Source organism: Embiotoca jacksoni, unplaced genomic scaffold, assembly GCF_022577435.1.
Source record: "Embiotoca jacksoni isolate LCO1_2020_lvr unplaced genomic scaffold, fEmbJac1.0.p SCAF_22, whole genome shotgun sequence".
Lineage (NCBI taxonomy): Eukaryota > Metazoa > Chordata > Actinopteri > Embiotocidae > Embiotoca > Embiotoca jacksoni.
Window position 1 is genome coordinate 7,906,528 of NW_027185363.1, and position 27,753 is coordinate 7,934,280.

The 27,753-nt window shown below is 38.2% G+C and overlaps 1 protein-coding gene across 5 annotated transcripts; it reads right to left on the reverse strand.

The window, feature by feature from the left end:
- Nucleotides 1–230: 230 nt before the first annotated feature.
- Nucleotides 231–27,131, reverse strand: LOC138203102 (pituitary adenylate cyclase-activating polypeptide type I receptor-like). Of its 5 annotated transcripts, none has more exons than XM_069157700.1 (15): nt 26,873–27,131; nt 22,425–22,657; nt 17,555–17,648; nt 14,057–14,167; nt 13,874–13,974; nt 13,684–13,781; nt 12,897–13,029; nt 11,500–11,653; nt 10,795–10,855; nt 9,912–9,981; nt 9,355–9,446; nt 8,468–8,551; nt 6,640–6,769; nt 5,854–5,895; nt 231–4,851 (listed from the first exon to the last, which is right to left on the reverse strand). In XM_069157700.1, the coding sequence occupies exons 2-15, from the start codon at nt 22,464–22,466 to the stop codon at nt 4,627–4,629; spliced, it is 1,437 nt and encodes a 478-aa protein (XP_069013801.1). In that variant the 5' UTR covers nt 22,467–22,657; nt 26,873–27,131; the 3' UTR covers nt 231–4,626. The 5 variants fall into 5 exon arrangements, with proteins under 5 accessions (XP_069013801.1, XP_069013802.1, XP_069013800.1 ...); XM_069157701.1 differs by lacking the exon at nt 26,873–27,131 and adding an exon at nt 26,710–26,866 and having other exon boundaries at nt 231–4,838; XM_069157699.1 differs by lacking the exon at nt 26,873–27,131 and adding an exon at nt 26,710–26,866.
- Nucleotides 27,132–27,753: the final 622 nt, after the last annotated feature.

Genomic DNA, 27,753 nt, shown 5'->3' on the forward strand with positions numbered 1-27,753 from the left:
ATGTGTTTGACTAAATTGTTTCCTTACTAAGTTTTATCAACATATTGCAAGCTTGGGTTTCACACATTAAAGCTGGTATGTTTAAAAAAAAAAAAAAAAGGATTGTTTTGAGAGAAGTGTTCCTTAAAATTCATTTTATAAGTAAAATACAGTAATTAGCTTTAATTTACAGCTATATCTATACTTTGACTACATTTGTTTGTAAAATGAATCACAGTCTTTGCAACAACTTGCCACATATAGATTTATTTTGCAGTTAATTTAACACAACCGTAGACATGAATGTTGGACACTCGAATGCTTGTTACACATTTGAACGCATTGTCACAGGTAGAACAAAAACGGGATGAAAGTTTATACATATTTTTTTTAAACATTTAAGTTACTTATATCCCCACAAATGCTTGTCAATACATACACATGCATACACGGTACACTCTCCAACTTTCAAACTCACACGCTCACGCACGCACACACACACACTGGTACATAAACATTAATGTACAAAAACACAGTCACAAACATTACAAGTCTTAGTCAAGAGGTCCACCTGTGTGCCAAAAATATACATATATGATAAAGAAAAGACATCATTTGTACACCATGGCAAATCGATAGCAGGCAACATTTAAGAGCAGCTGAGCAACAACGGTACATTCAAAAATTCATTGGCAATCAATTGAGCTCACACACACTCACGCTAAAACTAGCTCAACAGGCAAAACCGCCAAAAAAACCCAACAACAACACAACAAAAACCAACAAAAAAAACGGCATCTAAACACTAAGATATGCCGCACAGAGAATAGTTACATCTAAAACAAGTTGGAAACCTTTGGAAATACACTCATTCATTTTTTTTTTATGCTGAGACTTTGATGAGATGATTGTTATCATAAAGACTGGAAACACACAGCTCTGTTATCTGCAAGATAGGGAGAACCAGCTGACTAGTTAGGGGAGTCTACTAGCTGGTAAACAGTCACTTGGTGGGAATTTACTTTCCAGGTGGAAATTAAAAGCTAGTCAATAGCCACCACCAGCTAGGGGGAAACTACTAATACATCTTAACTTATTTAAAAAGTACTTATGTTTTTTTTTTTTTAACTCTGGAAAAAAGGGATTGTAAAATGAGATATCATATTTTAATACCTAATTAAATAAACATTAGAGGAGGTTGCATTAGAGGAAGCCAGGGTAGTTATGTCTTCCCCCAGTCTTTCTGCAATGCTAAGCTGCCAGCTGTAGCGCCATATTAAGCATTCAGACACAAGAATGGTATAAATCTTCTCATCAAACTCTCAGCAAGAAAGTGAATCTATTTCTGAAAGGTTCTAACTGTGATGCTGAAATAAGTGCAAGAAAAAAAATGTTGTAAAGAGATGTGTGGTCTCTTTTAGTCAAAATGTAGTTCAAAGCTACACCGCTTGATTTTGCTATAGTGCTAAAAAGTGCAACCAATTCTCCAAATTTCATTCCATCTCAGTAAATGCTTGGAAACTCAGACGGTTCACAGTTTGTTTTGAAATTTCAGTAAAGAGAAATAAATTTTTGGTTGCTTTGAGAAATGACAAACATCACCAGCTTCCTCAGCTTTTTCAGTGGTCGCTATCTGAAAAAGCAAGTTGTCGGCCGGTCTGCTGATTCATGTGAAATAAAGTCACAAAAATATATGTAAACAATGATAAGACTATAGCGTGCATCAATGCCCCGGCCTACACCCATTCCATTCAAAATTTAAAATACAAGGCGAAAAAAAAAACAACAACAAATAAATACCAGCCAAAACTCCCTCCTCGCTATTAAACTGTCAAACTTTGCTGCCACCGTGTGGTGGACAAATACACAACACAGACATGATCAAGTAAAGAGTTTACTACTCTTCTTTTTTTTTTTTTTCACAGACAGTAACAGCTTTGAGACATGGTCGTTTTCCATCTGAGCTGGTTCAGACTCAGACTGACAGCTGGTGATAGAAACACGTAACCAACAGCAGAGTGGGTTTTTAAATCACACCCTTGGACACACTTTGTGTTTTATCTGTTGCAGTTGTTCCACCTTTCACAACCTTCCTATTTAAATCAAATCAACTTCTTGAGCTCGTTCTACTCGATAGAATCTAGTGCAACGCTCAATCACTGTTTTGACCGAGGATGCATAAAACACAGCGTATCGTCTTGCTTTTTTTTTTCAAAGATCGTGTCTATGTTTCAGTGCCAGTGAGGCCGTCATCACGAACATTTATAGCGCTTTAACCAAGAAAGTCAACATCAATCAATGTAATTAAATCACAAAGCAATCGTACAATTATGTTACAAAAAAAAAAAAAAAAAAAAAAAAAAAAAAAATGCACGTATACTTTACATTTAATCATTTCACATTGCACCATTTCATGGAAAGTTAATAAATATACATCCTTATTTGTTCGAGAGTATCCTCAAGTCATTATTTTTAGGATACTACATTCTTATAATCCACGCAGGTGACAGTACAAAAAAATAAATATCTGAAGTACATACGGTGGAAAAGTTCTCCTGTACACATCATTTCACATTTCGTCTTAATAAACAATTTTCCCACCTGTACACTTATTGTTTGTTAGCTTGCACAAACAAAAAGAGAAAAATGAGCAACACTGCGATTGTCAGGAGCCGTCACATCAAAGCATTTTTCTTTTGAATGTTAGACTTATTGTTACGGTTTTGAAGCCATCGATGTGTTTGAGGTTAATGCTGAATTGACTATTTTTAATGGGTGATAGTTGTAAGCAAAAAGCTAAATAAAGCAGCAATTATGTAAAACTATTACTCAACTCATTGACATCACAATAAAAGAAAAAATAAATAAAGGGGAGTCTTCACATTATGAGGAAGTTATTAAAATGAGAAAAAGCACAATTTCACCGATAAAGTTTGGTCGCACACAATGAAAAAGCTTTTTTTTTTTAAATTTTTTTTTTGTATCATCCACAATTATACACACCAATCTGTACATTCTTCCCAGGAAATGACTGTCACTACATCTTTGCATTATCTGCTCACTGTACTGTAAATAAAAATGATAGCTATTTGTGACTGACTAGGCACTTTGGAATATGAGTGTAGAAGATGGTTCATTTAAAAAAAAAAAAAATTAATATGAAGAGCAGTTCAATATGGCACACTGGGCTAAAGCTCATAGGAAAGAGAACAAGACAAAGAGTCCTGTTATCTTTAAAGAGCATTTTGACGGCGTGAATCTCAGTGCCGACGGTAAAACACTGCACAAATGAGCTCATGGCACGACGACGCGCTTCGAGCAAAAGCATCCATGAAATGGCACATTTATGTTCACAAGTCTGTACAAAAACGTGTCTGAAAGGTCCGCAAAAAGGAAAAACCAGCTGGAGGAAACTGCTGTCGTGCAGCTAAAGCCTCTCGCTGGGAGTTTTGTTTTTCTTCTTCTTTCTCATGTGTATTATGAAATCCTCCACAGCAGTATTTGCTAACCCTTTTTGGTTTGCGACCATTTAAAACAGAAGTCAACTCACGGCCCTGCAAACAAAGCTCCGAGGACTCGAAGCGAAACCTAATTTTACCTTCTCAAGTTGTTTAATTTAGGGCTGAGGATGTGAAACTATCTTTTATTTTACAAGAAAAAAAGAAAAAAGAAGCAAATGTCCACCTTGTATGTAACATCTCACGACCCCCTTCGATTAATCCCGTGACTCCCAGGTTGGGAAACGCTGCTCTATGGTGCACATTCATTTCCGATTTTATATATTCTGAATGTGTTTATATTTTTGTTTATTGTTTGTACAACTAAAGAGTCCAGAATAGAGAGGGCAGGATCCTCTGGGTCCTCGGGATATGTGATGAAGTCTACAGATTTGGGCTCCAGTTCCTTTTGTTTGAAAAGGTCATTACAATACTGAGTTATGCTAAAGAAATAAATTTGGATCTAGACAACAAAATGTAACTATTTACACAATCCATGAGTTTTTTTTAAATTTTTTTATATTTATATATTTTGACATACTCTGTACTTACGGCTGATTGTAGAAAAATGTTTAAATTCAAGATGGAACATTTAAACAATGAGCATTTGTACAAGCAAGGCGAACGTTTGGTTCATATTTAACTTTGGACTGTAATGAGATCCAGTCAGGCAACCTGTATGGCACTTTGAAGCACATTTACTTGACACCAACAGCCAAATATGACCCCTACATTTTTTTTTTTTACAACTAGTAGTGTTTGTTTTGGCACCAACTCTTCTTTGATATTATTTATAAATGAAACAATAAAAGGGCAAAATCTAAAATAAAACCATTTTAGAGAGGGAGTTTAAATCAAGTGGAATTTGACTTGTCTAAACACATTAAATGTGTTATTAATCATAAAAGTTTGAAACCTGCAGAGTCAACTGCAGCACTGAAACAGTGAAAATAAATTAAATTATATTGCGATCAAATTAAATGAACGCCGGCTGTGCACCTCTACTAAATCTCTATTAAATGATTTCAGAAATATTCATTTTCTAAAGGCCAAACTACAAAATATAAGAGGTGTGAGGGGCCACTTTGGTCTGCTCTGGTTGGTCTGATGTACACAAGGGGAACGGCACCTTGACGTTGACTCCGGCCGGTCAGACGCTCAGGTCGGGAGGCTGATGTTGGCGTTCTCCGCCAGAGGGCTGGACATGCGGATCTGGGAGCTGCTCTTGCTGAGGATCGACAGCTGAGTCCCGCCGTTCACTCCACTGCTGGCCAACGAAGGGTGCCTCTGCTGCTTCAGGTCCACAGCAAAGTACCGGTTCACCGTCCAGCTGCGCCATTTCCTCTTGATCTCCGACTGCACCTTCAGGGAGAAACTTCACAAGGTCATTTTTAATGTACTTTAAGCTGCACCAGCTCCGCGAAAAGGTACAGTACAATTAAAGTAGGTGGGAAAATGTTTATTTGCGAACATTCGTAGGCAGTGTATAAACTATGACTAAAACTATACCTAGGCTGTACTCACATAAAATAAGACTGAATATACTACTTCAGAGTCAGCAATTATGTTTGATAATGGGCCAGGTTTTCTTTTAGCATTGCTAATTGGGATGGCAACATTTTAAAAGGCACCATATACTGTCTACGTAAACAGCATGTTTTCAACATGATTTGCTTATTTCTTTTAATTTATTTGAGATCATTCGCCATTCTTTTTTACATTAGTAAGTGAGGTCTTACATTATGTCAATAGTCAGTGAGCCAAAAATAATAAAAATGTGTTCATTATCAACGGTTACTCGAGTCATTTAATTAAAGTGAGTTTAAAGATCATGATTATCATGATTTAGATGAGCTTTGTATTTATTTCCTTGTTGTAGATATGTGATAAACATTTTTAAAGTTTTGGCATAAGCTATGAAAGTAAAGAGGCCAATTATTTGATCCATAAACCCATTATTTTCCTCCGAATGCGTTACATTAAACTTATACATGTATTGATTGTATTGTACTAAATATAATTGGTAATATTAAGCTATAGATCCACATATTGTATAAATAATGTTAATGTTTTATAAATCATTCATTGATTGTTTGTGCAACACTTTCAGATGCTTACAACTTTAATAGTGTATTATACAATATTAATCAAATATTTATACTTTAAAAAAAAAAAGCTAATTAATGTGGATTAAAGTAAAGTTATATCATGGCTTGGGGAATTATCAGCACAAATTATTAAGAACAGAGACGTCTATCCAGAAATCTGCTTATGTCACATCATTACATCACTGTGCTTTTATGTAAAAAAAAAAATAACAAAAAAAGGGAAACACAAGTTGAATGTGTTCATGAAAGAAAAAAAGACAAAATCTTACCTCTCCATTGAGGAAACAGTAGAGGACAGCAACAACAAAGCCCTGAGGAGTAGGATGGAGACAACAAATAAGAGAAAATCTGCATGAGATGGAAATGTGCTTACATCTCAAAAATAAACTTCCTCATTAAAGGCCAAAGTCAGATACAATCGCTATTAAAAGCTTTACTACAAATTGTTGGGTGCAGAAAGAGACACAATACAACATCATTGTAATACATCATCAGGAAACTGCAGGTTGCGTCATGTTTGAAAGAAGACGTAGCGTCCACTTGCACCTATTTTCTCCTAATGATTTTACTTATCATTGTCTCCAGCTGCAGAAGTGTCACAGGAACACAAGATTTAAGTCTGTTATTATTTTCTTACTGTCACTAATGTTGATGGTTGGCTGGTGTCACTAGTTTCTTCCTGACACCAGGTACGATACACGACGGTCTATACTTTTATGAATCCAGTTTCATTGTTGCTGAACCAATTCATTTTACCAACAGCTTTGATTTAACTGTACTTTACTTTATGTATTTTTAATCTATCATTTACTACGTCGTCCAATATTGTTTTAACGGTTCACAGTTGCTTTATTGGAAACACATCTAGCTCTTCTTCTCTCTGCACAACTGTGTTTAATGTTTAATGACAGCAGAAGACACCAGCACTCTCCTCAAGAGCCTGTTTGTATCTTGTATACTGCAATGATTTATTATCCTATTGGGTTCTGTTATTTATCACCTGGCATTTCTCTTTAATTGAAACCGGATGTTGGCGGAGCAGTGAGAGATTATACCTGGAAGGATCCAAGCCCCAGCTCAAAGACCAGTCTCTCCCTCTTGCTGACATCTTCAGGTGAGAAGGCGAACACGGTGTAGTGAATACCAAACAGGGGGATGAGCAGGAGGGTGGAGCGCGCCAGACGCCTGAACACACACACACATGCACAAAATAAACAGTTTAATACGATCCAGGTGTGACTGAAACTCAAATCAAAGACATTTGAATGTGGATTTGCTCCTGCTGGTTGACTTCAGGTGATGCAAGAGGTGCACTGTTGATGCAACGACACGACATTTTCTCACTTCTTTTATCAGGTTTAAAATGTCTCGAGTTTAATCAGTTTTGTTAAAGAAAGAGGCTTTATCATAGTTCTCTATTGGTTTTTAGTGTTAAGATTGAAGGATAAGGCTGGTGATAGTCTCGGTTTTTCTTTTTGTCAACAATAAATTGAGGCTGCCAACACATTTTGTCTTAAGAGCTCCATTGTTGTCTATAATCTATTCAAACAAGATCAGTGAGCGATGTTGTTGCACCGAGTGGTACATGCTCCATCATTTAATCCAAATGGGTCACGGTAGTTTATTTTGAGTAAATCCCAGATCCATCATCATGTTAATGATTGTGTAACAAAAGCACTTTACATCTGTTTCAGTGATGTCTGCTAAGATCTACAGTGCCTTGCTGTTTAATTAGCCTTTTAATTATCTTACAGAAACAAATTTGCAATAGCCAGAGTGGTGAAGGTAGAAAATATTGAGTGATGGACTCATAAATTAGATTTGTTGACAATAGGAAAAACATAGAACAACACCAGACTTGTATACTTATTATTTACCACGGAGGTTTATTTTACTGCACTGGTTCATTTCAGGTCAAATTTTTTTTTTTAAAGATTTGGAGCGAGACCTGCATGAAACACATAACTGTTGCTGTGTGTGAGGTGCTTTACAAAGAGCTACATCTGTGTATTTATGTAGATTTTATCTAGCTAGTTATTTATTTAGTGTCTGTATCAGACATCCAACAACAGTTGCTGACATACCAGCCGGGCATACAAGAGGACACACAACAAACACCTGATGAATTGGAGGACAAAACTGAGAAAAACAATGTTTTCTACTGTGCAGTCTAGTGGCCCCCTGAGGGCCTCATGGAATAATTTGACAGTGATAGTTTGACCCACTTACTAGCCGTGATTTAGATGAGAAGACCAACCTCCTAACGTGATATCTGTTCATGTATTATGAAGGTAGTTTAGCTTAGCTTAGCTACAGTGGCAAGAGGGAAAGGGCTGGTCTGGCTCTGTCCAAATGTAACAAAGTCCTAACTAAAGATTTGCCATCACTTTTAAAACTATTACTTTAATTCATCTGTACAAAAAACAAAGAGTGTCTGTGGCAATTTAATGGTTTTACAGGGAGCTATGTGATTATACTGCATATTCTCATCATCTAACTCTGAGCAGGACAGCATTTACTTGTAATTGTATTTCCCAAAACGTCAAAATAAGTCTTTCATTGTAAAGTGAGAAAGTGTACAACTACTGTGATCAAACTGTAGCAACCAGCAGTAGACATTGCAAAACCAAATCCAAAAACCTAATAATTTAGTAACTAATTATTTAAAAATTTGTCTCAAGTGTGTTTGTGAGTGTGATTTTTCATTCGGGAGCACGGACCATTAAAAAAAGTTTAAGAAAGCCCCTGGTGTAACACACATACACACGTACGGTCAACACAAGACAGACACACACAAACATCTGTGCGGACACACACACACACACACACACACACACACACACACACACACACACACATGCGCACACACACACACACACTTACAGTGTGATGGTGGATAACTCTGACATCCTGCACGAATGCTGAACAGCCTGTGTGGGCTCACTGAAGCATTTCTGAGCACAGCTGCTACACAGCACAAAGACAACACACAATACAACAAAGACAACGTCTTTAGGGACACAGACACACAGTCTCACACACACACACACGCAGGTCTTCACACTCGGTCACGCACGCACAGGTCTAAGCAGCAAATGAGAATGGCATTATCTGCAGGGCCTCAGAAGACACAGTCCTGTGGGAGCAGAGCAGGAGTGTGTCTGGCTACAGTACAACTCCATAATGAGGCTCAAGCTTCCTGCCAACAGGTACGACATATGAATCTGAAAATACAGTCTAGGCCAACACATGAGAAGTCATTACACAGCATTTTATACAGAATTTAGTTTCTAAAGGCACGACTAAAGGCATGTTTAGCTTTTTTTTTTAGCGCTGGTTAAATAACAATGTAAACTGACCCTCAGGAAAATATATATTCGGTGCGCTAGTGAGAATTTACAGCAATTAAATTCAAAATGGGAGCATGTCACCCTGTGCAACAGTGTGGCTCTCTGATGTAGGTTTTGTAATGTTTTGACAACAGATCCAATGCACAAAGTATTATCTACATCAGGATATACTCTGGATACACAGGAAATATTTGCTTGTAGGATCAGCTCATTATTACTTTTGGTATTTTCATGGGATTTGTTGACAATTAGAAAAATACAGAATATCTCCAGTCTTGTCCTTGAACCAAATGTGAATCACATTTCTTTAACCCATAGCAATCTACTTCACTGATTAATCTTCACACACAGTTTTAACATTTACACTCAGATATAGAAAGGGATAGTTCGATGTTACTGAACTCATTTATTGTAACTTACAGGTAAATGCTTGATTCGTTCCCTCCGATATCAGGCGACTGCAGCTTCTGGACCAGGATGATAATAATTCCAATGAAGAGGACGAAATTTATCTGACAACAAAGACAAACATCATGTGATTTATCTGCATAATTTTTCCTAAACTTATTTTTGCAGTCGGTCAAGCATTAGTTGGCTGTTTCACTGCTCTGCTCTTATTTAAGTTCCTTTCCTTTCAGGAAGTGGCCAGTTTTGGTGAGAGGAGGCTCATCTGAACAGGAAGCCGTTAAAGCCCCACACACTCGCACTCAACGCCCCCAAAATCATTTTTAGTTGTTTGGTTGTCTTTGTTAAATTTCCAACCACATTGTGCACTGATCCAGGCCCCCACCTACATCTCTGATTCATCAGATTTGGAATCATTTTTTGTTTTATATAATCTTGATTTACTTATGCAAACAGCTAAATAAATCATGACCCCTTTTGATTCAAGCCACATGTTTGCTTTCGCCTTTTTGTCTAAATAAGTTTATGAAACAAGACAAACTGGTTGAAAAAATACCGTGAGCATGTCATACCATTATGGAGGCCACAACTGGTCCTTTGATCACCCACCAGAGGGCAGTGTTCTCATTTGTATCCCAGCATCTGGAGGCGGAGGAGAACCGTGAATTTCAATAATCGTTCATCACACACGCCTTCACATTCTCTGGACATCAGGAGATACAGAACACAATACAGAACGACAAGCAAGGGGATCTTTGCAAAGTAAAAGGGGGGAACGATCAGATGAATTAACAGTCTGATACTTCTAAATGTTGTTTTCATACACACATATAGAGAATGATCAGAAAGATGGATAAAAAATGGAAGCAAAGAAAGAGAAATCAACAAGGACCACCAAACAGTTGTGGAACTTGTAGCAAGCTGTATTTATTATTCATTACAAAACGCTATACGCACTTCTAATGTTGCATCTTTGGAAATTATGAATTGCTAATAGTTGTGAGACATGTACCTGTGTGACATAGTCCTTAGTTTTGGTTGATAAGCAACTTGTTTAACATGTAAACAAATTGTAGACTCCAGCATCCTCACAAACCATTAAAGAGTCAGAAAAGTTGATTCACTAAAGTCTACATCAGATTACTGATGCAGCTGGTACGAATACTAATTACTTTATATAAAGATGGGTAGCTTGTGAAGTGTCAATAATGTCTTATCTTAAGGTGTAATATAACATCAGAATTTATTTAATTTGATCATTTTTGTATTATCACTCTGAAAAGTTATCGTAACTCAAATATCAAATACATGTAGTGGAATGAAAGAACAATACTTGTTTGAATCATAGTGGAGTAGGAGTGTAAAACGCAGAAAATTAGGATACTTATGTAAAGTACAAGTACTTGAGTACATGTACCTTATTTTCCACCACTCAAATCTAAAGTTGGGACGTACCCGGTGTCATGAAAGTGGAGCCTCAGAACTGCCCAGACAGTCACACAAATGGTGGGAGTTCCTGTAATCAGGAATAAAAACAGGAATCACACAGTAATCAATAAACTCAAAGATAAAAACAGGGTATGCTTGTCATAATTCTAGTACTTCTCATTAGTCAAATCTTGTTTCTGGAAATTACAACATATACTGGGATAACAGATTCATTTATTTGCAGTTGCAACTCTGTTTATGTTGTATTCATCTATATAAATATCACAATATAAAATGTATGTTACAGGCTGTAATCATAATTAGCACAAAATACCATTAACATTTTTTTTATCAAGACAGTATTTCTTCTTTATCTGTGTCTTAATTTAATTCAAAACACAGAAATCTCAAAGGCTTTGGCAAACAAACAAATGCAAAACTGCTTTAATGACTCCTCCAGGATTTCAAAAACAGGGTGTTGTTTATTTTTTATCTCATATTTAAAAAGATATGGGATATCAGTATTATTCTAAATTATGTACTGCTGTCTGTTTATTCCTTTAAAATGTATAAATTGATTCTAAAATACAATTTATGAGCAGAAAGGTGAAATAAACTTATTTTGAAAAGCTTAAGCTATTGCAAATATTTTAAAATTAACAATACAAAGAGCAACTAAATCGGTTGCCACGTTGCACCACTGATGATGTTGAGTAAGAAATGGCTACTGACCCCATCCTACGATGGTGTACCAGTAGAAGTAGCGTCTCTCGGGAAAGAAAGTCTCCACCAGCAGAGTGAAGAGATACAGACCTTCAATGAAGAGCCAGAAATAGTTGGACATGACACAGTAATGGAAGAAAACCATCACTGCTTTACACGCCACCTGCATGTGGAGACACCGGGGAGATGCATTAGTGCAGCAACAGGCAGAGGGATTCCGGTTTTTATTCGTGATCTTATATCTGTAAGACTGAAGGAACCAATTCTTCAACATCATTATCGTAAAGAAGAAATGTGATATCTTCGAAACTGTTGTATATTTAGATGATATTTTAAATAAGCTTTGGTGTTTTTTTTTTTTCTCTACAGTAAACACAATTTGTTTCAGCTTTGAAATGTCTGTCTTTTAAAAGCTCAACACCTTAAAAGTCACAGTGACAAATGTCCTTATTCCTGTAAATCTCAGAGTAAACAGAGGTTGTTGTCATAGGGCTGAAACAGTGCATCATACTGTAATTAACCTAAAAATTAAACAAGGGACAATGAGTGAATATGCAAACGACAACAGAGATGAGGCAGCAGCATGTCAGGTGAAGTGTAATCTCATGACATCATGTTAATGATTAGAGTCCATATTCAGAGCGGGGGTCAACCAATTACGGCACTGATCTGATTCTCGGTACCACCATGGTGATGACCTGTGATTGCCATGGCAACAGCAGTAAAGCAGCACATTTAGAAAAAGAAAAAGGAAAAAAAGAAATAGGGACAAAGTAACCATTGATATGTTAATGATCTAGTAGAAGATTTCCACTGGCCTTGCTGAAGCCATTAGTGTTCCTAATTAGGTTTATTTATCATGCCTGCTTAACAACAGTGAGCAATGTGTTGTTACCACACAAAGGCTAAGAGCTTGTTCTGCATCTGTAATCAGGGAGTATTAGTCATCTAATAGTGTGTTTGCTTTTTGTAAAATTTGCATGAGATTGAAGTTCCTTCAAAGGTAAATATCAAACAGGAAAGACGTGAAGGAGACGTGTTTCAAGCTCTTCATATGTCAAACAGAACAGGCCTGATCATATTGCACATGCATGTTTACGTCTATGAATCGTTTGAAATCGCTGAATACGGCTCTCTGGAAGTGATAGATCAATAATCTACAGCCAATAGTCTACAAACTTCAAACGTCAGAATGGATCATTTAGAATAATAACTGCCTTGTAGCAATTATCTGCTTCAAGTGAATGAAATAATTAACCATGTGATTTGAAAGTGAGGATTTTGTTCTATTAATAACCAAACAATCAGTTATAGTTGTTTTCCTTCCTGGGGATGAAAACCAGCAGACTCAGATGAAGTTTGTGTTATGGCCTCTACAGTATATAATAATAGCTGTGGTTACTGACTGTGTGTACGAAGCAGTGGTCGCTGTCTTCCTGCGCGTACAGCACACCATCCTTGATGAAGACTGAGATGGCTCTCAGCATGAAGGACACAAACAAATTCATGTGAATGAAGTTCCTGGTGCAGTGGAGCTTCCTGGAGAGACGAGAGAAGACATAAATCTTGTTTTCACACTCAAAAAAACTTATATTTCTAAATTTAGTCAGAGGAAGATTTTCAAAACTCAAAAATGTACATTTCCCCTGATAGAAACCACGAAATAGAAAGCGAATAACGTGCTTATAACAATAAACCAGTAAACTCTGATGTTAATGAACCTGTTTTAAAATTTCACAACTGCAACTCTACCAAATTTGATGAATAGTAGCCGCAGTAGTTCCTTTTCTAAATGTATCAAATAACTCGTTGTTTTAGGAAAATGTGAAAAAAAAAAAAAGCCCATGGTGGCTTTTTCAAATTGCCTAATTTGTTCATACAAACAGTTCAGAGCCAAAAGATTCACGTAAAACAGATCAATGCAAAACACATAAAATCTGAAAACAGAACACTGCTCAGCTTAAAAAATAACAATAAATTGATCATCAAAAATAAAACAATTCATTTTCTGTTGACTGCCTAATATGATTAAGGAACTATTTTGGACATTTAATGTACTGATAAAAAAAAAAACACGTTCGTTTTCCCACATTTTTTTCATTGTTTTTCTTATTTGAGTTTGAGTATTCAAATGACGAAAGAAAATTCAGTGAACAAACGTTCACATCTTGGAATCATTTTGGCAAAACTCACCTGAATCTGCAGAGAATGACCATGGCTGTGGTCAGAGACACCAGCGATGTGCTGTACCCAACTGTGTACAGGGCTTTGACTGACGCGTAGTACATGTCCTAATGATGAGACAGTGAATGAGTACATATCTTGGTAATACATGTGATGTGTGTATATTCAGATGGAGGTAAAAAAAAAAGAAGAGCCGTACAGGTTTGGTAGTGTTGTCGTAAAAGAAGCAGACGTCCACGTAGTGAGGGAAAGGCTCAGACCAGCCGTCCTCGGTACAGTTACGACTGACCTTCCCCATTTCTGAAAGTAAAAAAATATTCCTGAGCAAATTGAAATGACATCAGTTCAGATCAGACACGGTTAATCTCGTGGCGCCACCCACCATCATCAGGGCCCATGAAGTCATGAAAGAGCTCCGGACAGTTGACCACCACTACCTCACCGATGGTGGCCGCCTGCCAGCAGGTCAGGTTGTCCCACAGCCACTCACACGCTGACGGGCAGAGGACGAGAAAAAAAAGAAGAAGAAACACAAGTGGTCAGTGTGTTATAATTCTGAGGAAATGACACTGACACTAATGAACAAAACTGAATCTGAGGCAATTAATTTGGAAGTAATAGCGTTTAATTTCCCATAGATATCTGGCATTTTTGTGACCAAATTATTGCTAACATGGGAGCAGGTTTCAGATCTTATTATCTCTTTTAACCGCTTAAGCCCTTGGCTGTGTTTTAAAATGTCCACTTGAAAAAACGTCCCCAAATTTAATTAGCAACAGCTTCAAAACTATGAGGCCAAAATGAGCAACTTTGGGCTCCAAGTATGAAAGACACTTGGGAGAATTCTTAAAGACAATAAGTCTCCTTATCGTCATCACCAGGACAGTTAGAATCCATCCAGTCATAGAAGTACCAGTAAATGTGATGTGCTCTACAACCTTCAACAGACATGGCTTGGTCCTGGTACAGGGTGGAAGGGCTTAATCTAAATCTGATTATTTTAACACTTAATTTTAGCTACCTAGTGTTTGCACTGGACAAACATGAGACAAAAAGTGCAGGAATATTTCTTACAGAAACATTATCATTCATTAGCAGTCGTATTTTTGGATTCTTGGCAAATGAAAGTTACATTTTCTCTTCTAGCTCTGTTTTTGGTCTCTACCACCTCCCGAGAGAATATCTGGTTCTTTAACTGTGATGGGTTTTACCAGCTGTACCTATTAAACTGGAAACAACCAGTGTTGGTAAGTATTTGAATGTTTAGCAAATCATTGTACAGAATCTGACATTGGAATTCATCTGTTTTTTTTATCTATATAATCTGATGTGATCCAACCATCTGGTTTTTCCAGCCTGAAACTAACCCTAAAAAAAAAGAAAAAAAGATTTTGTTTTTACCTCCTTCTGTTCTTCTGCCACAATCCTTACTTGACTCTATAAATTCTTTATTTTAAGTACAACTATCATAACTTTCTTTTATGTGTGCTCCATCTTCAGCACCTCTCCACCCGTTCCCTTCATCTTTCTCTGTCTCTCCCGGTTTATCTGGTTGTTTATTGTTGGGCGGTTTATAGTGCTGCTGAAGCAGGTAGAAGTCTGATTTGTGTGTAATTGTGTGTTTGTGACAGTGGGTGCGTCTATGTATGTGTTCACGCATGTGTTCCTGGACATACGTGTGTGTTCGAAGACCTTTTTCTACTCTGCTTGGCTCTCTAATCTGTTTTGGTTCTGTCTGGTGAGCCGGACACGAAGCCAATTACCTTTTAAAGGGCACATCGGAGCCAAATGAGCCGCACTGAGCTACAGAGGTAACCGGCTTAATAAAGCACTCTGTCTGCATCACTGGCTATCTCACAAAAGATCCCACAATATACTGAATCTTCAGTGGACTGCAAAGATCCAGCGTACACACAGCACCCATACAGCATATGCTTTGTGTAGGGAGCACATGTGCACAAATACAGAGGGATGGAGTCACATGATAAACGTTATTTCTTTCTCAGAGCTGATCTGACTGGGGACAGAATGAGTCATGGAGTGCAACTGAAGCAGAATATTGATCACATTTAAGCTATTCCATATGGCCGCATGCTAAAGAAGATTCATGTTTATTGGAATTCAGACATTGATTTGAAAAGAAAAAAACATGTCGTGGTGCTCCTGGAAAGAGCTTGATGAATATTATCTAATTTAATGATTAATTTTTTCAATCATATCAAAAGCTTGTGTAGTTCAACCAAAACTGTTCTGTTTTGTGTTTTTGCCTGAAAAATGAGGTGCAATCTCTGTCCACTGAATTATTTTTGTAGCTATAAAATTGAAGACACAGATAATAACATTTGCTTATCTGCAGGGTAACAGTCACGGTCAGGTGTCACAATCCAACCACGAATAACATCAATTTCAATTGAATGCATTCTCATTTATCTTTGGGGAAACTGTTGAATGGAGATGATTTAGTTTTGAAATAAATCAAGTTTTTCAGGCCATTTTATGACCATGATTAGTTTTGTAGATGGTAAATTCAGCTGGGGGATGACTGCAGCACCAGGCAGAAATCAGACAGCATGATCTTTTAGCAATTTCACAGCCGGCAGAATCATCTGAGGCCACAGCACTGCAATTAAAAAACAAATCTTGAGATATGATTTTGGAATTGGATTTTGATAAATCAGGACCAAAAACAAAATCTGGCCACTATCAATTTCTTTATCTTTTCTCTGACATATAGTTTCCTTGTGCTCATTTCTCTCTTTTCTCCTTTTTCTCAAGCCTTCGAATTGGATTTCTGCAAACAGGGCGTTTTTATTTCCTCAGCAACGATTTGCTGTCAGCAGAAAGGAGCCGAACGGCTTCTTTTAAAGGGACGGGAGGAGACGGGGATCAGTTAAAGGGTCAAGGCTAGCCGACATGTGTCTCTATGGTCCGGACATGGATAGTCGAATACAGACATAAACAAGCTGACTATGTAGCAGAGGAGTAAGAGTAAAATAAACAACAGGATGCCTGATTTTAACCATAAATAAAATTGTGAAATGAATATAAATCAAGCATATTTTTTTTATTCTTTTTTTAATTAAAAAAAACACATGAAATACAAAACTCTTAGATAAAAACACAATAAGGAGTCACACGCAGCTTGCTGTGCAGCACATAGGAAGACTGCAGGGTGACCTTTAAAATCGACAGATGAAAAATGAGCTGGACTTACAGCTCCTCTCCTCTTTAATCTTGTTATCTTTTACGTCTCATGTTTTATTGTGTTTTTCAAGGCTCCGGTGGCTGTCGGCAAAGCTGTGAGTCACAGTGCAGTCTGGGAGTTGCAGTCTGTTTGGGCAAATTCCGAGCAGCGGGAGACCTGCAGCAGTCACTACTGAAAACCACAATCTATAGCCAAGAAAATAATTGCTTCCAGGAACCACACAACAACTTTTCTGTGTTTTGGAAGAATGACGTGGGAAAATTGCGAAAGCAGCTCAGCGTGACATTACAGGCAGACATTTGGTTAGAGACCTGTGGATGACTAGATGGTAGCTTGTGCTTTATTGCAGTCTGGAAGATGATATAAAGCTCAACTCATTTTCCCTCCTCGCAAGTCTCTCTTTAACCTTTTCAAACCTAAAAAAAAAAAAAAAAAAAAAACCTAAACAGATAATTGAGTGTAAAAACAAGCCTGTTTTCTATTAATTCTCAGAAATTTAAGTTGATGCACGACTTTCATCAGCAGTTCTGTGTCTTCTGGCCCACCCAAGACGTAGACAATTCAATCACGGCAGCAGAGCCTTGCAAAGCGAGGGATTCATGCCAAATTATGCACTCAGAAGGATGCGAGAACACACACAAGCGTACCCACACTCGTGGACACGTCCTCACTTACCGAATTCAGCGCCATCTGGGTTGTGCATTGCGATGCTCTCCATGCACTTCTCATGTTCTCGCTTTATTATACAGTGCCCAGACTCTGAGGCCACCTGGAGAAAACACACATAAAGCACAGACACTGATACACTGCACCGCTGAGAACCATTAAACACCTTGAAAACCTGCTTTTATTTTAGACAGCTGCTTGTTTAGGGGTTCAACTAAAACCCAGGAACATCTGCTAAAGACAGTGAAGGTTTCCGTATTTGTGCGTTTTGTTTCTCTCTACTTTGAGGTGTCGGGGATTTACCACCAGAATTTAGCGATACAAGAACAGCGATGTAAAGAGGGACGATTTGGTTGTTCCTGAAGTGTTTTCGGTGTGTGCTGACAAAAGGATCCAGCAAGACCTGGATGGAGCAACTCGTGATGAGAAACTGATGGTCGCACACTACACAGCTACCGAAGGATATTCCAACATTGTAGGGAAAACTTAGAAAAACTTAAGAGTGACTACCGATTCATAAAGAACCATGATGGCTGGAGGGGTTTGAACCAAAGGAGTCGGAAGTGTTTCGACCAAGTGGACGCAATATACGAGAGTAGACTTGCAAGGAATGGGAAGACTTTTCTTGTTAACTCTTCTTGTTCTCTGCATCAAATGCTGTTTTTCTGTTGTTGGGTGGCGCACTTTAAACAACCACGACTGTTTTACTCTTAACATGTTGCAAATACCATTAGCTAGTGCTACTGTTGAGCTATGCGCTATTGCTTAAGTTCAGTTTTCCAGACTTGTTATTATATTTTGTTTTGTCTTTCAGTGGTTAGTGTGATTAGCAAGTCATTTGTGTAATTTTTTCCATTCAATTTCATTGATTTGAGTAAGTAATGACTGACGATTGGTTCCAGCAGTAACACCCAAATCAGGATTACTTTTGAATTGGATTTGATTTAAATTTGAAAAAAAAAAAAAAAAATGTTGCTCAAACCTGATGGGGACAAAGTGGACAAAGAAGAAACCACAGATCAAACAGAAAAACACGTAAAAACTGAACTTAATGTAGTGCAAGTCTTTTCGGCTGCGCTACAATCATGCCCACTCAGAAATATTATATAATCTAGTTTATAATATGATTTAACAACTAGCAGGTGACTCTGAGTGATATAATAACATATTGTCAGTACTGGTGTTTCTAACAAAGGGGACTTCAGGACTTCAGTATATTAACATTCATTAAAGAAATTAAAGTCTGCTAAATAATGTGGTTTAGTGGACTAAGCTGAATATAATATAAAAGTGGTAACTTATTGACATTTTCTTCGGACTCAGGTTTCTTCAATGCTGTTGTGCCACGCTTTGATTGAGAAGTGAACGGTCTCCAGCTTCAAACTGAGGTATTACCAGAACATAATTGATAAACATGGATTGGTTAACCACTTTTTTCTGTTTATTTTCATTCAGGAGGAGACAGCCTTGGGAACAGGAGACTGTAACTGTCCCGAGGGAGCTACAGGCAACTGGTTCCTGCGGTGCACTGAGGGGAACTATTTACCCAGAGGTAGTGGAGTTACTGTACGTCTGCACAGCGTCTGACTTCTCTGCTGACGCTCCCACTCGCTCTCTCAGGGCCGATCTCCGTTCTGCACCCTTAGCTTTCTTGCAACCCCTCCTTCGCTCTCACAGTGAAATGATAGGTGTAATATATCCCAGCCCTCTGAGCCACGGCTGACTCATCACTCTATCTCTCTGCCCTCCGATATGAATTCACTTCAGGCCTCGCTGCCTAGATAAGATAGGGCATCAACCGACTGTGAAGATGTCCTGGGATCCACATCCTTTCTTTATCTCGCTGCACGTGGGCAGAATTTTAAAACACGGTATGAATTACGTGGAACATCATTAGAGCTATCTGCTTTCTGGTGCGTTACCACTTCCAGACTTGTTTAATACACTGGACGACAACAGCTTCTTCTCCTCCGCTCCGTGATGGATAAACAAAAACACCTCACTTCTTCATGTTGTCAGAGGTGTTTGATATTGTTTAATAAAACCAGGCTGGCATTATTTGAAAGACAGACCCCGTTGTATCCTTGGCGAGCATCCATGTTGCTAAGCAGCAGGTAACCAGCCAGGAGCCAACGCATATTGTAGGCAAAGCTTCCCAGAAATGAAAAATAATAGGAATGCAGATGACAAATATCTGTTTGGCATGAATGCAAAGAGGCCTGCAAGATGACAGTATGACATGTGTAAATCATTAATGTATTAATACAGAGTCTTGGATAGCAGGTTATGCTTTTTACTGAGCTGCATTATAAAATTAGCTATAATTACAATCGTTTTTTTTAACGTTTGTTTCTATTGCAACCGGTTGCACCAGTTCTTTAGTAGATCTAAAATTAGCTGCTAATATTTGATCCATTTAAATATCGTCAACATATATGACCTTACTTTTAATTAAAATGCTGTTTAATGATGCTGAAAACCATTACATTTCACAGAAATAACAACATTTTGTGAATAACATCAGACTAAGTGATTACGTAGTGTTGATTAACAGGGTGGTATTTTTACAAATCTTACTTCGAAACACATTTCTCCATATATAACAAAGTAACTACTTCATTTAAAATTTATTCTATAAATAATGTTTTCTTAAAAGACTGAATTATTAAAAAAACATACAATAATTACAACAAATACTAAAGTCCAATGATAATATATATTTGAATATATACATATATAAATTCTGCTTGTAATTTACTTAATTACAAAAAATAGTTATGCAACATCAGTAGCGGTGTGCAGAGTTGCAGTTTGCGGTTATGCGCAGAGTTTTGTCCAAGTGACAATAAAAGCACCAGTTAAATGACACATTTTAAAAAATCTAAAGCATTTTTCTTCACATAAAACGTAATTTAGAGTAGTATTAACTTTCAGCGAAAAAACACATCTCAAGTCTATATGCGGTATCTTAGTGTATATACTGAACATCTGTGACAGCTTGTGATGTGTCAGGAACTTCCTGTTTACACAATGGATTGCTTTTGATTGGACAACACTGCAAATGTTCCCTGGCAATAAATATTTACATTATAAAAGTTTGACAAGCTAAATATTTAAATAATGATTTTTTTTTTTTTTTTTTTTTTTTGGTCAATTTGGGGCTGTGAACACAACTCAGACATATTAAGAACTATTGTTACATTCACTGTCCTTTTAGCTTTGTTTTGGTTCCCGTCAACGTTCGAAGGAAAAATCTGCCTCCTTACTGGCTAAGTGCTTCACCAGCCAGTTGCTAACTTTAGCATAGCCTGGGTTTCCAAAGTCTTTTTTTTTTACTGAAAACTGCTTCCTGCCGTGACCTGATGCTCCAATTGGATTAAGATTGAATCAAAACTTTACATCAGTGGGCTGTAAAACCACAGCAATGCCTTAAAATACACAATAAAAAGCACACCCAGATATGATGGCGAGCGGTAGTTAGTTAACATGTATATTATTCAGTTGTTGATAAATAAGACACTTAACTGTTTTTATTATGTATTTCAAGTCCCAGCAAGACTAATCAGAATCCAAATAAGTAAACAAACACACAAACTACACACGACTCTTTCCACATTACATATAGGCTATTAATCTGATCCATTGTTATTAAAAAAAAAAAAAAAGTGTCAATAACAGCAGCTTAAATTTTGGTACAATGGTGAAATCACTATTGTAAAACTGGTTGGCAGATATTAAGAATTTAGGCCTTCACACACAAACACAAAGAGCTGGTGCCAACGAAGCAGGTTAACTGAGGACTGCTGAGGTTTTTAAAAGCCCCAACCTTAAACAGGCACCATGACCATAGCAGGGAACAAGAAGATAGATCAATGACATATTTTCAAAGTGTGCTCCTTATGCTCTTCTCCCAATCACTCCTCTCCTCTGAAACAGATGTCTGTCAATTCTGAGGCCGCAGAACACAGTTTCCCGCCCCAAGGCTATTTTCGAGGGCCAGATAGCTGAGTGGCTCCCAGAGCACCGCGCAGCACAGATAATAAAACTCCCATTTGACATCGCAGACCACTGGTCCTCATACAGACCCATTTGACACACAATAAGTACATCACAACAGACGTATCTGCCACATCAGCCGCTGAAGGTCAGCTTGAGACTGCACTGTGCAAAGACGTCAGCTGGAGGGATACTTCATGTATGTTAGAGCCAGTAAATTAAAGGCTGAAGATGTTTTTGACTGCAAGATCGCGTTATGAATGAATTTTAGTCTCCTTTGTGGTTCTGTTCCTATTTTTTTTTTTTTTTGACATGGCATAAAGACATAGTCATCAGGTAAAGGAAGGACATGAACTTTAATATAACCAAAAGCAATTTATATCTCTGTGTGGCTGAGCCGAGGAAAGGGCTGCTGTGGCACATCAGTGTGCCAGATATAATTCCTCCCACACATCTTGCACAACTCTTCCATTCTGCTTTTTATTTCAATGAGACCGCGAATAAAAGTGAGTCACAGCAGATGGATAGGCAGCTCTTTGGTCAGTCAGGCCATCTGTTATTGTTGCAAAAGGCGGCCAGCCACCTGAACGCAGAACTGTTCCAGGACCTGTAACGTATGCTGATGTGCTGATGCGGCATATGGTGATTTTTTTTTTTTTTTTTTTCATCCTTCCAGCGCTCGTTACAAACGCTGCCGCAAAAATGTGCGTATAAAAATAAACCGAAGCCGAGAACGAGGAGGCAGATGACGGAGACGTGGGAACATACATGCACCCTAACATGTGGTAATATACATTCCTGTGCTGCTGAACACCAACCCTCAACACACACACCCACCTACACATGAGATCAGCACACAGATGCATGCACACAAACTACTCACCAAGGGCAGCAGAAAGATTGCAGTCAGCAGGTAGCCTCTCATTGTCTCCTGTGAAGCTCTTTTATCCAGAAGGCTCCACAATATGCCTCCCTGTCTGTTTGTGTGTGTGTGTGTGTGTGTGTGTGTGTGTGTGTGTGTGTGTGTGTGTGTGTGTGTGTGTGTGTGTGTGTTTATTGACAGGGATGCACTGAAATTGCTCCCCTCAGCGTCACCACACTACTGCATCAAGGACTCTGAAATACAACACACAGAGGGGGAAAAAAACGTAAGAGAACAAACAGCAACACCAGAGCAGCGTCAGCATGCGAGGCCACATCATCATCATCATCATCATCATCATCTGTATTAAGTTGGTAGACTCACAATAAGAAAAAGCCGATATATCTGATTTTAACACCATTATTAGAAAATAGTATTATCTGTGCAGCAACAATAGCAATTAAAATGGTTCATTTTTGAAGCTGCTCCTTCACTTCTAGTGACGTCACTGCCAGTAGCTTTGAGTTAATTAATCTGTCAAAATAAGACAGAATGGCATAATCACCGGTAACTTTATTCATAATTTTAAAATTTTCACATTAAACTCATTGTTTTTACCCAAAATGAACTCACTATAGTGGCATTTTGGAAAAGAGAGAAGAGTCCTGTTGTACTGTTGCAGGCTGTAAAAAAAATGTGTTCAAAATCTTTCGAAAATTGCACTGAAATGTTACTTAACCCATTCATTCATATAGTAGTTATATTTTAAAGAATAACCTCTTCCCAAAAAGGCATTCAATTTGACAGAGCCATTTCGTTTGTACATACAGTTGCACATAATTCATCCTTACGTAAGTTTTATGTCTAAGGAAAAAAAAAAAGCAGATTTCTGGGTATTTCTCAAAGCAACTCCATAAATGACTTCATGTTTCATTTAATTATAAATTTCTCCTCCTATTTTATTCAATTTGATCATATTTGTATCTTCTCTTTGTGCTTTAAAACCCTGTTTATATGTATTTTTTTATATATTGCCCTGTGTTTCTTTTATCTTTTTTTTATCATCCTAATGCCTTTTGATGTCTCACACGCAGCACTTTAAATGGCTTGATTTGCTACACAAATAAAGTTGCCTTTCCTAACTGCAAGGCAAGGCAAGTTTATTTGTACAGCACATTTCAACAACAGGGCAATTCAAAGTGCTTCACATAAAAGCATTAAAAGCATCAAAACATCAGGCAAAGGAAAAGCAAATTTAAAAACAATTAAGAACATTGATCGAAACATTAAAAACAGTCATTAAAACATTAAACAAGATAAAAAATAGAATGAAAGTTGCAGTGCAGTTTAAGAAATAAAATACAGTAATAAAATGCAGAAATGCAGGAAATTGATCAACATCCTTGAGTCTGGTTCGATTGAAGGCAGCAGCAAACAGAAAAGTCTTCAATCTTGATTTGAAGCAGCTGAGAGTGTCAGCAGACCTGCAGGTTTCTGGGAGTTTGTTCCAGATATGTGGAGCAGAAAAAGTGAACGGTGCTTCTCCATGTTTAGTTCTGACTCTGGGAACAGGAAGGAGACTCGTCCCAGACGAGCTGAGGGGTCTGGAGGGTTCATAAGGTAGCAGCAGATCGGAAATGTATTTTGGCCCTAAACCATTCAGTGCTTTATAAACCAACAGTAGGATTTTAAAGTCAATTCTTTGTTGGACAGGAAGCCGGTGTAAAGACTGCACATGGCATGTGGAACACAATGGAGTAAATTGTTCCGATTCATTGGGTCTTGTGGCACCCTGGTGCTTTTTGGTATCTTTATTGATCATATTTTAACCTTTACATCATTGTTTTTTTTTATATAAAATGTTAAACTGGTAGAAACTACTGAAAAACAAGCTACAGTCTATTAAAAAAGGTTCTCCATGCTTTGTCTTAAGTGACAGAATTTGCTTTATTTTGGGGGTTTTATAGCATTAGACTAACAAAACAACAATATTTGATTTTTGTTTTACTGTTTTATGACACTATATAGATCAAACAGTTAATTGATTAATCCAGAGATTATTCATTCAAAATAAATTAAAAAAAAAAAAAAAACAGTTGCAAACCTGCAAAACACTATCTCTGCATTGTTTGCAATCAAATGCTGGATTTCTGTTCTAAAAAATAAATTTCATTACATAAAAACAAACAAGAGACCCTGATATATATATACTCTAGATTACAGTTGACTCAGCATACTAGGCAATCACACATAAACAAACAGAGAGGGTATGGATCATTTCATATCTTATCCCCACAGAATAGTACACTCATAAAAAAAACCTCACTCAAATCACAGAGGCAACATTTCTTGTTTTTTACTGAGTTAATATACAGCCAAAAGGTATGTCATCACCTAGACTCTAAATTAAAATTAAATTGAAACAAAACTGTGGGTTTTTGAAGGACCAAAGGCAGGAAATCTGGAAGGATTGCATACATTTCCTTTAAAATTGATGTACCTCGGGTCAGACTTTAAAACAACCCCCTCCCCGACCTCCCCTCCCTTCATGTCTTACTCATCTGTACAGCTTCCTGAAAACACAATGATTCACTGCAAACACAAAACACACTAGCCAGCACCAGCAGAGACACTACATAACACACACACACACACACACACACACACACACACACACACACACACACACACACACAAATCATTGAAACAGCAGTACGTATACGTACACACACACACACACACACACACACACACACACACACACACACACACACACACACACACACACACACACAAATTCTGCTCTGTGTCCCTTCCCTCTAGTACTGAATCCAATTACCTCTAAAGCATCTCTCGGATGCTTTATCAAGTAATAGAACGGACCGTGCTCAGAGGAAAAACCTGCAGATGTAGAGGAGGATGGCATGTGTCAAGCAGGGCTAAACCCAAACTGTCAGGATGAACATTTAAACAACAACGTACACAAGTAGAGACAGACAGACAGACAGACAGACAGACAGACAGACAGACATGGGATCAGCTGCCTTTATTTCTCTCCCGAAACGCCACAGCAGCCATGTTGCTGGATGCTCAAAAATTAAGTTCTTATGTAGAACAAATCCAAATGGTTTTGGTATTGAGAAAGCACTGGTGCTGAAAACAGCAGACAGGCTGAACATCAAACTATCCTGAGGCCAAAACAGCCAGGAGAGCTTCTGATTTGCATTAGCACTGGATACATGTGAGTCACTTGGAAATCTGTGAAGGTTTACAGCCATGGAGACTATGCAGCGACACTTATTACATGGACGTGTTTCAGGAGAACATGACATTTGATTTAACAGCTGTCAGTCACAAATATTCATCTGTTTGACCAAAAACTGACAAGGAACATACAAAAACATGGCCAGCCTGTGATGAGAAGACTGGGAAACACATTCACTAAAATTAGTACCAGGTTGTCGGTCATATACATGACACACAATACGTGTGTGTCTGCAGAGAAAAACAAGAGACAGAAGAACCGAGTGGGCTTCAAGTCTGTGCAGCCTCCTTAATGATTTATGCCTATTGTAAAAGGGAATTTTAAAGATCCCTCTCAACATATCAGCCTTCTCCTCCTGTGTGTTGAATTCCTCTGAAAATTGTGATGCATTAAATATTCAGTTGCAGTTTAAAACGATCTAGACAAAAGAACGCTTCCAATTAACCCAGATGCAATGCTGTAAACGTGGTGTCTGTCAGTGTGCAGTAATGCAGCCATTCAAAATCATTAGGCTTTGGCAGCTTTGTAAATACGTTCAGTTAATGTTCACAAAGGAATCATATAGCCCACATTATACTGACACAGAGTCTTTTCTTGTCATTTGAATTACAGCTCGTTAAATGTCAGGCGATTTGTTTCATAACGGAGGGAGAAGAAAAACGCAAAACAGCCTTAATTATAATTAATAAGTGCCAAATGTTCTTTTTCCCTTGGTGGTACAGAATCAATAGGCTAATTGTGTCCTGCCTTTTTTTTTTTTTCTTTATTCCGCAAATCTTTAATTCATCATGCATGTGGGTGACCTTCGCTTGCACATGGAAAACATCAGCGAGAAAAAAGCGTCTCCCTGCCGCTTATTTACTGCAGCCACTCGCTCGAGATGAATTCCTAGCCTGCCTCCTGACGTTTCCAAAGGCTTTTAAAAAAAACCACATAGATCTCAGTGAATGTTTTTTTTTAATCAATCAGCCGCAGCGAAAGACAACATTGTGAGTAAAAGCGCGCAGCACTCGCCGTGGAAAACAAGTCGAAGGAACTTACCGATGCGTAATTTTCAGAGGCACAAATATGTACACATGCAGCCATCGGTATTCACAGATCCCCCCGCGGTGTATCTAGCTTGTGTTACTCATAAAACAGTTATTAACCAGTCTTGAAAAGGACAGGTTCCGTTACTGCTGCTGCTGCTGCAGGACGCACTCACCACGTTGGCTGCTGCGGCACCACGACGAGCTGGAAGAGGAGGAGGAGGAAGGGGAGGAGGAAGAGGGGGTGTCAGTTCCTTCAGGGCTCGCACCTCGTTAGAAGCAGAGGCAACCGTGAGACAACTGTTTAGTCTATAAAGGCAGAGATACAGCCGGAGGAGGAGATCGATTTTTCTAAGCCTCAACACTGGGATGTTGAAGTGAAAGGAAATATCCTCTGCGTCGCATGCGTGGGACTTCGTTCCAAAAAAGAAACTATTCATAAAACTCTGACATTTGCGCCTGCGCGTCTCAGACGCTCCAGAAGGCACAAGGTCCGGTCCCCTGCTGGGTGCAATTTGTGAGGCACTGAGTCGGCAGCGTGATGTGAGTGACTCACATTTAGTCAAAAGTTTAACATCTGAATTCCTGCGTTTGTTCCACAGGAATCCAGAACTGCATGTTAGTCCAGCTGCACTGCGAACTGTGCTCCAAAAGCAGCTTTATTCCAACAGAGGCGATCTGCAGAGGCCACAGTGGCAGCTGGCAAGCCTGTTTACTTTCAGCACCACGGACAGCGACCAAACAATCGCCTCCGGGCACAAATGAGCTCAAAGCCTCAGGTTAACCAACAACATTTTATCTGCAAATAAACAACACTTCTGGCTGAATATTAATCAAATCTCAACAGAGATGTTGTGATCCAGACAGGACAGGGATTAGAGGGGGTGGAGTACCAAGCATACCTACCAGGTAAAGCTTCAGAGGCCCCTGGACCAGAATACCAGTGTGAAAGGACTCTTTTGGAAAACCATGCAAACGGCTACAAAAACATGGAAAACAACCACCAAGAGATGCAAAACAAATATAAAGAGGCACAACATGACCTTCAAGAAATGCA